This window comes from Poecilia mexicana, unplaced genomic scaffold (genome assembly GCF_051168715.1).
Source record: "Poecilia mexicana isolate PSO_F unplaced genomic scaffold, ASM5116871v1 scaffold_2, whole genome shotgun sequence".
Lineage (NCBI taxonomy): Eukaryota > Metazoa > Chordata > Actinopteri > Cyprinodontiformes > Poeciliidae > Poecilia > Poecilia mexicana.
The window spans coordinates 35,469,516-35,482,644 of NW_028263371.1; the positions used below are offsets into that span (position 1 = coordinate 35,469,516).

The window sequence follows — 13,129 nt, forward strand, 5'->3', positions numbered from 1 at the left end:
TAGTGGAGAAATTGTATTTTATTTTATTTTATTTTATCATCTCTGCTGATGTAAGGGTCATTCCCTCCAAGACAATGCAACACCACAGCTAAGCTAAGCATTGTCTTTGGACATGGATCAATGGAAAATGACAGTGGATAGAATCCCTAAAGCAGGGGTCCCCAAACTTTTTCCTGTGAGGGCCACATAACTTGATAGGTACTTTTTCTCGAACCTACATAAAAAGACCACAGACAACGTATATGAATTTCATAGACAAGCTTTTGCAAAAGGAAAACTCTCCATCAACAACCTCATCAGCCGTTCACAGAGAGTTCTGATCTGCTTTCACGTGAGCTCCTTCTTTTATTGTCAAAGCAGAACAGCCAAAAGGGGCAGTCAGGAAGAACAACAAAGGTCGTAAAACATTTAACCTAAACAAACCAGCCAGGTGTGATATCTGATCTACGGTCTGAGCCCAGTTCAGCTCTAGGTCAAACTAACAATAAAGATGTAGATTAACATCTTAAGTTAGGAGGTATTCTGGTTAAGGTCTGAGAAACACAGAGTTAACTGTTTCACATGGAGATGAAACAGACAGTTGCGACCTCCAGGTCAGTTTATACACACATAAGGAAGAGAGAACTTTAAACTCAAAATCACAATAATACTGATTAACATTAGACTGAATATGAACTAAAGTAATAATGATAATACCAAAAAATATCTAACATTCCCCCCTTTTGATCATTTTACTATGTGTGTAAACTTTATGCAAAAGCCAAGCATAGAAAAGAAAAGAAAAGAAAAGAACCAATAAATGCAAGAGTTTTTTTTTTCTAATCTAAACACAGAAAATACACAATGAATAAATGTAATATAATGAAATAAATGAAAAATAAAAGAAACAACAAAAAATCAAATGCAGGTTACTCATCTCTACAACCACTTGTTTCCACATTTTCGGTGTAGGAATCATTCAGCAAATGAATTTATCTGTTTATTGATTACAGAAATTCATCATTGTTCAGAAAATCGTCAGAAACTTGGAACAAGTCTTCTTCAGTTGTCTCATAAGATGCTTTTGCCAACTGATAGTTGATAACAGTTGTGTTAACTGTTTTAAACATCATGTCGTAGACAAGGAATAATGCAACTTGTGAAAAGACAGAACAGAACTAAAACAATCAGAACAGGTGTCACGAGCTTTAACAGCAAGGACCACCATGGTCCAGAAGTAAGCCATGAAAGCAAATCAAAAGAGGATGAGCCGCGTGTTCCGCTCTCCACATACTGTTTTAAATCTTCCAGCTCATATAGAGCATCAGAAATAGTTCCTCCAGTTCCTGCTTCATCTGGCACAAAAGTACAGCACGTCGGGCCAATGATTTTGCAGACCCCTCCCTGAGGGGCAGTGAGAAAGTCCAGGACAACACGGTTTTGCATAACCATGTTTCTCAGTTCAGTCAGTTCTTTCATGGTGCCATTGGCCAGCTGGTATGTGATGTTGATTAGTCGCAGTAATCCGTACCTGTTTATCTCAACGTGGTCCCGAATCTCTCCTAGATCAACCCACGGAAAAAGACTTTGCATGAATTTTTCTCCGCCGTTCCAAATCCTGAATTCCCATGGAACTCCAGTATGTGTTGTTAGGCCTCCCCATCTTTTGACCTCTGACATAACTGTTCGTTTGGAGCGGGTGTGTAGATCATTCTGTGCTTTCCTGATGAACGCAATCGGGTTGATTAGAGGTACCACAGCACACAGTCCTCCCCAATTTTTCGGCAAGAACATGTATGCTTCATTCCCGCATATGAAGTACCAGTCTGCCAACATCCGTGAGCCATAATCTCCTGGCACTATGGAGCTGCACAGTGTTGTCACTTGTCTCCTCTTTGTCTTATGCGTGATGTTGAAACTCCTCTCCTGAAGCAAGTTGTCACAGTCTGGGTTATCCTTCCAGACTTTGCAGTGTGGAGTCGCCCTTTGACCCCTGCAGGCTGTGCAGTCGATGAAATCCTGTGTCGGTTCGCAGTAGGTGTAAACTCTGTTACACAAGTTCCAGGGCAACGTCCCTAGAACAACATGTCCATTATTATAAACACAGTTCCTCAGAGATCCTGCTTTGGCTCCCGCTAACGAAATGATCTCTGGTATTTTCCATATAGTTTGTTGAGATGACGGAAAAGGAAGTACATCGTCTGCAAGTGAACAATTTAAAAATTGAAACAGTCCTTGCACAGCCTCTCCCATCCGGAGGTCAGCTGAATAGTCCTTCTCACGTGGTCTGTCTCCCCTTAGGGGTGGGATGCGGCGCGGTCTGGTGCTTAGAACATAGAGACACATCTGTTTGTCGTCAGTAATGTTACCTGGTCGGAGACCTGAGTTGTGTATGGAAACCGGCAGCTGCGCACACACGTAGCAGTTCACAGCATGTCCCTCATAAGCGGTTCTGTTCATCAGTTTCCACCACAGATTGGTACTGTAGTCGTGTGGGTGGAACTCAGGCTCGCTTCCTTCTCCAAACATCAGACATGCTGCAGTCACAGCGCAGTAGAAGATCCATCTGGCATATGGAGTCCCCATTGCTGCTGGGCGTACAGAGATGTTAGAACCCCCAAACTAAAGAGTGAGGATCTGTCGAGTTTCTTCACTGGCGTTGAGACAAACCGCCCTATTGGTCAAGAATCCCTGTGTAGCCAGCCTTCCCCGCCACTCCGGATTAGGGATCCAACACTCTCTGCAGCTTGCAGTGACTGAGATGTATCCAGCTGGGTCTTTCAGCAATCTTTACACCTGTTGGTGTGGTCATCAGCACCTGGAACGGTCCTTTCCACCGTGGACTCGTCCAATTCTTTCGTTTGATGACCTTTATGTAGACCCAGTCACCTTGCTCTTCCTGCGAGGGAAGAGAATCAGACGGCAGTAAATTTGCATTTAACACCTCTTTCTGTTTCAGGATCCTGATCATATAATCTGCTAATGTCTGATCTTCATCAGCTTTTTGTATTCTGGAGCAAACAGAGGCAATCTGTAAGCTCTCCCATGAATTATTTCAAAAGGTGTTAGACCATCAGCTGTCGGGGTGATTCACATATAGAGCTTCACTAAATCTAAACATTCTGTGGAATACCGTGTGTTGGGATATAGTTTTGCAGATAGCCTTAGCTACTGTCAAAGCATCTGCGTGCTTTGCTGGAACTATTTCAACCCATTTAGAAAAAGCATCAATCATCATCTAACAGTATTTGTTAACTCAAAAATTCATAACAAAAAAATTTTATGTAAGAATTTAGTAGTTATATAGTATGTAGTTACCTCACCATTTTCCCTCTTCCCCCCTTTTTACACATGGCATTGCCCATGTGTCACAATCACTTTAACTGTTATAAAGTCTTTGGGAGGATTAGTAGTTAGTGCAGGTGAACTCATAGGTTTATAGAAGATATTTTAGCAGACACATATTATAATTGCAGGGTTACATTTTGGTTTTTCTTTGTTAAACTTTTAATGATTATACTTTGTCTTCTTCATGGTTTCCCAACCTATGGCCCGTGGGCCCTAAGAGGATCACTGGTCCTTCTGTTAAGGACTGAGTTAACGGGTACAAAATGAACGATTTTATCTAACATTGTACCTAAAAACCTTTTAAAATGTTCTTTTCTGGGTAGATTGTTCCTATATGCAAACAGGATTAGTGAGCACATTCTTTATCACAGTGGTGTGTGTATAACTTATCTCGCATTTCTCCACTGTCTCACTTCTCGCTTCCCCCTCCTGCTGTTGGCGTCGCTGCAGCTGGTCCTCCCCCCGCCTCTCCTCCAGCTCCCTGTCAGTCCAACTAGCTCTGGTGTTGGATAAGTTGTCCAGACCGTCCCTTAGTGAATGTCCAGGTTGTCCACCAATGAATTTAGTTCCAGTCTAAACGTCCAGCAGGACTCCATACAGTAGTTTGCTGCATGGCAGTTCCCAGATGTCCAGGAATCAGGATCGGCGGACATCTTAGTGCCTTCAGGTAGCAGAAATCATCATGTCCTTTTTCGCTTCTTTATCAACTGTCATTGGCTGGTGATGAAAAAGGGACGTCATCTGATCGGCAGGACAGGTTTGAGTTGAGGTCGGAGGTCAGACTCACCGCAGCGAGGCTCAGACAGAGGGAAAGGAAAGAAGCAAATAAGAGTCTATTAGGGTTTGTTCGTCTTTCTGTGTCTTTTTTCTTTTTACAAACATTTTCCATATAAGTTTTCTCTTGTGATCGTATAGTGTTTAGCCGCTTATTACCCAACATTTTAAGAAATCATAAATCCTTTCCTTATTCAACTTTTAACATGTAACATGTTAAAAGTTGTAGTTTCTTTTAACCTGTACAATATTAACCTTTAAAATGTAGAATGTAAGTTTATGTTAACTTCATCTGAGTCACATTTCACCAGAGAACAATGGATTTCTCTAAATTTGTTGATCTTAGTGCTGCAGACTGTGAGGTCAGCGGGCAGCCCTCCTCTCAAAAAGGCCTAAGAGAGTCAAGAGGCTGGAATATTATCCAGGTCGGTTCCTTACTCTGACCTCTGACCCCTCCAGTTATACAGCCAAAGGATCATTTCACCAAGTTGGTGTTGTAATCTGATTACGACACAATATATTAAACATTGTTCTCTGGGGAGAATTTTATTATTTAATTTTATTTTTCAGCTTCTCCTCCTTCAGGAAAGTCATAATTCCACTTTTAGCATACAAAGAAGTTTTTCCCATGTTTTTATTTCAGTGAGACATCTCTCAACTGGTTTTTCTTTGAAAGTGTAGGAACACTAAAAAACAAAACAAACAAACAAAACAAACAAAACAAACACCAGTGTTTCCTAAAAATAATTATTTCTGACTTGTGAGGCTTAAACCTAATTTTTAGTATCAGTAAATATTATTTTGCATGCACTGGTTTCATACCGAAATTCAATTTCTTTATTTATTTATTTATTTATTTAACGTGTAACAAGCTGCACATGTGTCCACCATTTCATCAATTTTGTCTGGTGGTGTGACTTTTTGGGGTGTGGTAGAGTCTGATCATGCTGTGTATTTCTCCTGTTTGTGGTCCCCTCACTCCACCATTCCTCTTGTTGCCCCGTGCAGCATTCTTTGAAGGGCAATTTCTTGGCCAGTGGCCAGTATTGCCACAAGTCCAACAGACATCGTTGTCCTTTGGTTTATGACTTAGGGGTCGCTGCCTAGGGTGACCTCCTCTGCCTCTGTTTCTCAGAGGTATCTACTTCTCCAAAATCCTCCAGATGAAAAACATCTGATCCTGTTTTTTTTTTGGTTTTTTGACTACTTTTTCTGCATGACGTGCCCACGTCATCAGCTATGGGACTAAGGCAGCATCATATTCAACCAGGTGTTTTTTGATCCAGCCCTCAATTTCAGGGCGGAAACTAGACATTAAAGCGTTTTTTAGTTGTTGTTGATATACGCTTTCTAGTCCTTCATCATAAGTGATCCCACTGTGAACTTTGAACTCCTTCTCAAATCGTAGACGAAAATCGTCCACGTCTTCTCCAACTTTTTGTTTAATTCCTGACAGATGACTATAATTTGCCTTTTTACGGAAATTTGTTCTAACTCTCTCACACAACGGGTCCCATTGTTTTTTTTTTTTAAATTATCAGAGAGAGAGAGAGGTTAGCTCCTGGAGGGTATGGAATTGGAGCTAAAATATTATTATTAGTTATTTTCCCTGTATAATTTCCTCTTACTTCTACCCAATCTTTTCCTAATGAGGGTATGGCTGCTTCTCCTGCTTCTACCCCATTTAATCTATACGAATGGATTAATCCAGTCATGTCTTCTATCCACTTATCGGGGTCTTCTGTTACAGGCGTTATTCCTTCTACCCTTTTCCGGCCTCTTTCAAGATCCAGGGTGCAAAAACATATAAGTTTTGTGCACCTTCCTCTAATGAGGGGTACAGTCGTGCTGCTGGGACTGGGGCAGACGGAGCTGCTGCAGCGGCGAGGGGAGGAGCAGCTGCAGGAGCTTGCACTCCCTGCACCATTACAGCATTCCGTGTGCTTAGAATGATTTTATTATCTTTCGGTCTAACAAATAGGTTTTTTGCTTCTACAAATTTTTTTATCTTTAACCTTTTTAATTTGTTCTTTCCGGTCTATGGCTGCTTTTAACCATAATTTAGCACACCTTAGTTCATCCTCCTTTTTAGTTTTTCTTTCTACACTACTCTCCAAAATTCCCACAATTGTTTGCCATTGATCAATTTTTAGTTTTCCATCTATTTTATATTTCTTTTTCCATTTTTTCATGTGTACAATGCTACAAGGAAATCTGGACAGCATGTATTTCTCATCCCCATCGGGGCCCTCAACAAGTGAGGAATTACAAGAATTTGCATTTCCCATTATTCAACTTACTTGCAATTTTAGCTTTTTATTTATTTAAATTTAGTCCAGGTTCGTTGACTCCTAGGGAGTCCTATGAACTGGAGATCTTTTCAGTAGGCCAGCAATTAAAAATACCTTGTTGTGGTATTCTCCACTTCAACTCTTTTGAGTGGGAGAATCTCGCCTTTGCATCCACAAGAGGTTTGCTGTTTAGCCCCACTGTTTTATATGAGGTAAAATACTGAGCAGTATTTAAACCTCCAACCACTCTTTCACGCACACACACATCAAAGCAGCAAGCAAACAGCAATATCAGCACAGTAATAACAGAACAGTAATAATAAACTTCCTATCTCATGAGGACTTACCCTTAAGAGGTGTCCTCTAAATAAGGAGGCTCTCTAAGAGCCTTTCCTTTTGCCTTTAGTTGAAACTCTGTCAACTGGGACCCTTATAACTTCTTTAGTCAAGCTGGTATCTGACAAGGACTCAAACCTTACTTTAGTCAAGCTGATATTTGACAAGGACTCAAACCTCAGAGTTTTAGCAGAGCGACATCATACAAGGATACTCAAACCTCAGAGTTTTAGCAGAGCGACATCATACAAGGATACTCAAACCCCAGAGTTTTAGTCAAAACGCTGTTTAACAAGGATACTCAAACCTCTAAAATAGTCATTTTAAAATTCACCTACGTTTCTGTAGTTTTCGGGTTGTCCAGTCGGATCTCGTCACTCCGCCGCTGGCAGACAAAGTCGGACATGTGTCGCTGGCCCAGCGAAGAATTTTGCTTCCTGGGTCTTTCTTTCCAGGTCCAGTTGACTCTGGCCGTGCACGGATTCAGCGCGTCTTCCTCTGCCTGTCAGCGGGGGGTTGAGAGATCCCGGGTTTCGGCACCAAATGATAGGTACTTTTTCTCGAACCTACATAAAAAGACCACAGACAACGTATATGAATTTCATAGACAAGCTTTTGCAAAAGGAAAACTCTCCATCAACAACCTCATCAGCCGTTCACAGAGAGTTCTGATCTGCTTTCACGTGAGCTCCTTCTTTTATTGTCAAAGCAGAACAGCCAAAAGGGGCAGTCAGGAAGAACAACAAAGGTCGTAAAACATTTAACCTAAACAAACCAGCCAGGTGTGATATCTGATCTACGGTCTGAGCCCAGTTCAGCTCTAGGTCAAACTAACAATAAAGATGTAGATTAACATCTTAAGTTAGGAGGTATTCTGGTTGTTAAGGTCTGAGAAACACAGAGTTAACTGTTTCACATGGAGATGAAACAGACAGTTGCGACCTCCAGGTCAGTTTATACACACATAAGGAAGAGAGACCTTTAAACTCAAAATCACAATAATACTGATTAACATTAGACTGAATATGAACTAAAGTAATAATGATAATACCAAAAAATATCTAACATAACTTTTCCCTATTCTGGTGGGCGCCGGAGTTAGTTTGTAACAGAAAAAGTGTGACGATTGCAGGAGTGCCTAAATGTAAAAATTTATTATTTTCCAGAAAGCACAATCAAATAACCCTCTCTGGGTTCGTCACAGAAAAAATCCAGGGAATAACACTATTTTTATGAAATAAATACCGTATTTTCTGGACTAAAAACCGCAACCCCAGAGTTAAAAAAAAAAAAAAAAAAAAAAAAAAAAAAAAAACAGTAAACATACACATATAAGCCGCACTGGGCTATAAGCCGCAGATATCTCTGCTGCTCCAGGTTTTCCACAGCAATGCAGCAGCAACAGATGGGCGCTTTCTTCTTTTATTTCCAATTTTGACTTCCAATGATTCACTTCCTGCTAAAGAGCCCCCTGGTGGTTGAAGAAAAATCCACATATAAACTGCACCGGACTATAAGCCGAATGGTTCAAAGCTTAGGAAAAAAGTAGCGGCATATAGTCCGGAAAATACAGTATATGAAAAAAAAAATCTAAATGCTCTCTGGTATTGTTCAGGGGGCAGGATCCAAATGTGGAGGAAAGCCGGATCCAGTCCGCGGACAGTAGTTTGGGGACCTCTGCCCTAAAGCATCAGGACAGGGACAGAAATGTCTCAACTACTGATGTTCCTTCAAACCTTTGAATATATATTTGTCTTTCCTTCCTTATTTTCAGCTGATTTCGGAGGCCAACATCAACATCTGAATGGCAAGCAATAGTTTCCAAAAATTGGACAAGAAAAGACAAGTACCTCTAAAAAGTCAAGACAGCATTCCAAAGAAATGATCTAAGTATATTTACTTAGATCATTTATTCTGATAAAACATCTGAATAAATGATCCTGTTCCAGCTACAAATATAAATAAAATTGGACACTAAGAACGGAATCAAAGTGGATAAAAAATGATCAGTGATGATTGGGATTCTTCATCGGGTTCAAGTGTTCAGCGAATTTACAAGTGAACAATCCCTTGACAAACAAAGTGACCAAGTAGACATGAGCTCTGTGAGAACATCAAATAGACGGGAGCTGCTCTGTTAACCCTTGTGTTTACAAATGGGGTCCAACTGACCCCACACCCGTATCACTTGTATCATTTGCCTCAGTCCTCGCACGCACAAGGGTTAAGATCGTTGTGGGCGAAACTAAACTTTTTAACCCAACATGCAATTCATGCTTATGTCCAACACTATGTTGGACAGAAGTCTAGCTACATGTGGGTATATCAGGTTGTCTCAATACAACTTTATGACTACAGATACGATACCGATACAAGTATTGAGTACTGGCCAATACTCCTATTGACCCAGTACTATATCAGCGCTAATCATACTTTTATTACGTATTTTGTGAATGTTAGAAAACACTTGATCAAGTTTTCTTAGTCAAACAGAGAACAATAGGTACAAGAACAACTGACCAAGGTATTATGAAACAATGGGTTTGCATTCTGTTATAATTTCATACTTCTTTTTTGGCTGATGTCGGACCGATTTCCGATATTAGTATCGGATTGGGATGCTCCGACTGCATACCACCCTGAACTTATCTTATTGAACTTGTCTTATTATGATCTGAAAGTTTCAAACTTAATACTAACAAAAGCAGCTAAATCCACCCCAAAAGACCAACAACTGCAACTACAACTAATTGCTGACTTAGTCCAATATATATAAGAATCACTTCAAATTTTTATTTACATGTGAAAATTTTGGGAAAATTATAGTAATGCAAGGCACTGTAAGTGTAACAGCAATATTTTTATGCCAAGGAAGTGGATTGATGATTACTGTAAATTAGCCCCACTCCACATGTGATCTGGAGTGGTTTGTGAATGGTGAAGCAGATAAAAACAAAAACAGCATGAAACCTGGAGATGGCAGTGTTTTTTTTTCATATATTTCCCAAAAGAAATTTGCAGACATTCTTTAATCTCAAATCAAAGACTTTACCTGTTGCAGAAGGAGAAAACATGTTTCATCTCTAAGCAGCAGCAGGGGGTAAGAGAAACTATCAGGTCAAAACTTTCAAAAATAAAAACTAAAACAGTGTTTTTTTGTGTAGGAGTCTCTCGGTGTTTGTCAGGGAGACAGAGGGATGGAGAGAAACAGAGGAGAGAAGGTAATTACAGTGGGAGGAATAACGCTCACCTCTGGACTTGCGTGGGCTGTTGGCTTTACTGTTTCTGTGCAAGAGCCTGTGTGTCTGTCTAAGTACAGTAGATTTGTGTGACTGGAGTGCTATGACAGGCATTACATTTCTCTCTCCAATCCGCTGTTTTCCTGTGTTTTTCCTAAACCCATCTCTGCCTCACTCGGCCCCTGCCTCTCAGTCTCATCTCTCCTCCTCATCCTCCCACTCAGTGCACTTAGTATTACAAATCATCCCGCCAACACGCATGCACACACATGTGGATGTGTGTGTGCGTGCATCCTTAGAGCCAGGGGCCACACACACACACACACACACACATTGCCAAAGGGAAGTGTTAGGATCAGTAGGTTGTGTTGTTCTGCTGATCTGATTCCACCTGTTACTTTATTTATTCCCTTTTATAAACTGTATGCAAATCTTTTTATACAGATTTTGCCTTTTGAATCCACCTCTCCAATTCTATCTCCTGGTATTTTTTTGGTCTCTATGGTTTCCTTCACTGAAGCGATGGTTTCTGGTATATTTACATAGATGAATTCGGTCTTACTCAATAAACCCGTGGCTCAAGAGCCTCCCACACAGAAGGATAAAAGATGACTAACTTTCAACTTGTAACAACAGTTTAAGATTAAATTATTGTTTTGCTTCTCTAACATTTCTTTTGTTAGTATCAAACAAGAAATTGATTTCAATTTAATTTACACATCGGCAGTGTTGTGTTCAAGACCACCTAACCCGAGACCAAGACAAGACCAAGACCAGAGTGTATCGAGACCGAGACAAGACCAAGACTTTTGGGGTCCGAGACCAAGTCAAGACCAAGACTGAGGGGAGTCGAGACCGAGTCAAGACCAAGACCAGCGGCCCGCGCTACATGACACAATAAAATGTAAAATATGATCGAAATTGCTTCTCAAAATAATCTGAAAGATCCATATTACCGTAAAACACCTAGATATTAAATACTTAATACATTTTACCAATATTAAATATTCCATTTCTGTGCTAAAAAGTGTGATGGTCTCGTGCCATCCCTAAAAACATAACGCCCTGGGCATTTGCCCATATTGCTCATATAAGAAACCACCACTGTCTGCACCATTAAACATAGCAATTGAGGCAATGCCCTGACGGTAAATAACGCTCAACCATGAACACTGACCAAGGAGCAACAAGCAAGAAGTGACCAAACAGAAGGCGCTCATCGTGACTGTTTTCACTCTCTATCCCAGTACATGAAGCCAGGTAGTCTGACACCATGGCAGACATTACAGCTGCCACTTTGACCGAAAACAATCAAAGAGCAGTGTGCATGCTCTGCGTGCTCTTTCATTCTTGTGTTTTAGTTATTTGTTAATTTAAATATTAACGTACATAATAAAATAAAATAATGATGCAGTGTACACAGAGCATTACAAGAACAAAGAACGGGTGTTCTGTCAGGTCACATCGTCATACGCTTAGCACAAACTCACAGTGTTCTGTCAGATCAGCATACGTTGTCAGATAGTCGTACGCTTAGCTCAGATATGCATACGCTGGCATTACCATATGATTTTATTTAATCAGCAACATAGGATCATGACGTAGATCATCATACACTTGGTTATTAACAGTTGTATGGCATCCAGCTGCAGCCAGACCTGCTTTAAACACACTTTGAAACCACGACAACGCATGTATATCCATCTAGTTATCACATTATGTCATATTATAAACAATTTAATGACTTATTTTCGTCATAACTTCTTGCGTATACTGACAACTCCACTGACGGTCGGACTTCTTAATGCGCATGCGCTGGCATGGTACTCACTGCATGTATGCTATTCTGACAGCGTATGGCTATCTGATAGAACACCGGTTATATCTGTCAGACACGTCATTACCATAAGATTTCATTTAATCAACAACATAGAATCATGACGTAGATCGTCATACACTTTGTTATTAACAGTTGTATGGCATCCTGACTTAGCGGTTAAGTGAGTTTTACACGGTCGTGTGTTGTAGTTGACTCCAGCTGCAGCCAGGCCCTGCTTTAAATACACTTTGAAACCATGACAACACATGTATATCTATATAGTTATCATTGAAAACAATTTAATGACTTATGTTCATCATAACTTGCTGCGTATGGTGAACTGACAACTCCTCTGATGGTTGGATTTCTAAATGCTTAATGCATTTATGCTAACCTGACAGCGTATGGCTATCTGATAGAACAACGGCTCTCAGTGAGTGACACTCCAGTCCTATCTAATAAGTAAAGAGCCGTGGAAGAATCGACTGTTTCTGAATGTCACCTCACTATATTGCAGACTTTTGGACATAGCGTTGTCCCATATATGCGACAAGTCAGTCAACACCTCCGCACAATAATTCAACACAGTGAGTGATAACATTTTTCATCACAATGCTTATGTGTCTCTGTACAGCTAGCTTTGCTAACATCATGTTAACGGAGCTTACCTTCTTTGAGCTATTTTTCTAAGTGACGAAAAAAGTTAGACGTTGTCCCCACCGTCTGTGAAAGCGAAGCGCTGCTGAGTTAGCTGTGGCCATCGGATTTCTTACTATTTATGCAGCGCTATTATATTACTGACGATTAGACAAGCATTTTCTGCCGCTGAGAGGAAACCACTGCGCATGTCCTGGAGCGCCGCGTGCGAGTGAAAGGTGGGGAGGGGAGGGGGAGGGAGAGTAAAAGGTGAGGAGGGGAGGGGGGAGTAACAGAAACACTTAGTTGCTTGGATTTTAATCGGTGCGTTTTGCATCCACTGAAAACAAAAATGTTAACAAATAAAGTGGACAGAATGCTGTACGTTTAGTGATATTTTCACAGTTGCGGTCTTGACTGGTCTTGAAATAAAATGCCGAGTCCTCAGACCCCGAGACCGAGACAAGACCGAGACCAAATGCGGTCGAGTCCGAGACGAGACCGAGACCATCAAAAAATGGTCTTAAGACCGGTCTTAAGACCAAGACCAACTTCGAGTACCACAACACTGCACATCGGGCTTGAAAAACGTCATTAAAGTATTGAAATAGGAACAAAGAGATAAAACAGCAAAATATAAAAATATTCTGCCATTGTTTGTTAAACTGACAGCTCACGCATTGCTGATTTTTAAACAGGCAGATCTA

General features: G+C 40.6%; 1 protein-coding gene across 1 annotated transcript; it reads right to left on the minus strand.

The window, feature by feature from the left end:
• Positions 1 to 243: 243 nt before the first annotated feature.
• Positions 244 to 2,908, minus strand: LOC148160816 (uncharacterized). The gene is made up of 2 exons (XM_088015119.1): positions 1,605 to 2,908; positions 244 to 1,065 (listed from the first exon to the last, which is right to left on the minus strand). Exons 1-2 carry the CDS (start codon positions 2,563 to 2,565, stop codon positions 1,007 to 1,009), a joined length of 1,020 nt encoding a protein of 339 aa, XP_087871245.1. The 5' UTR covers positions 2,566 to 2,908; the 3' UTR covers positions 244 to 1,006.
• Between the last annotated feature and the right edge of the window lie 10,221 nt (positions 2,909 to 13,129).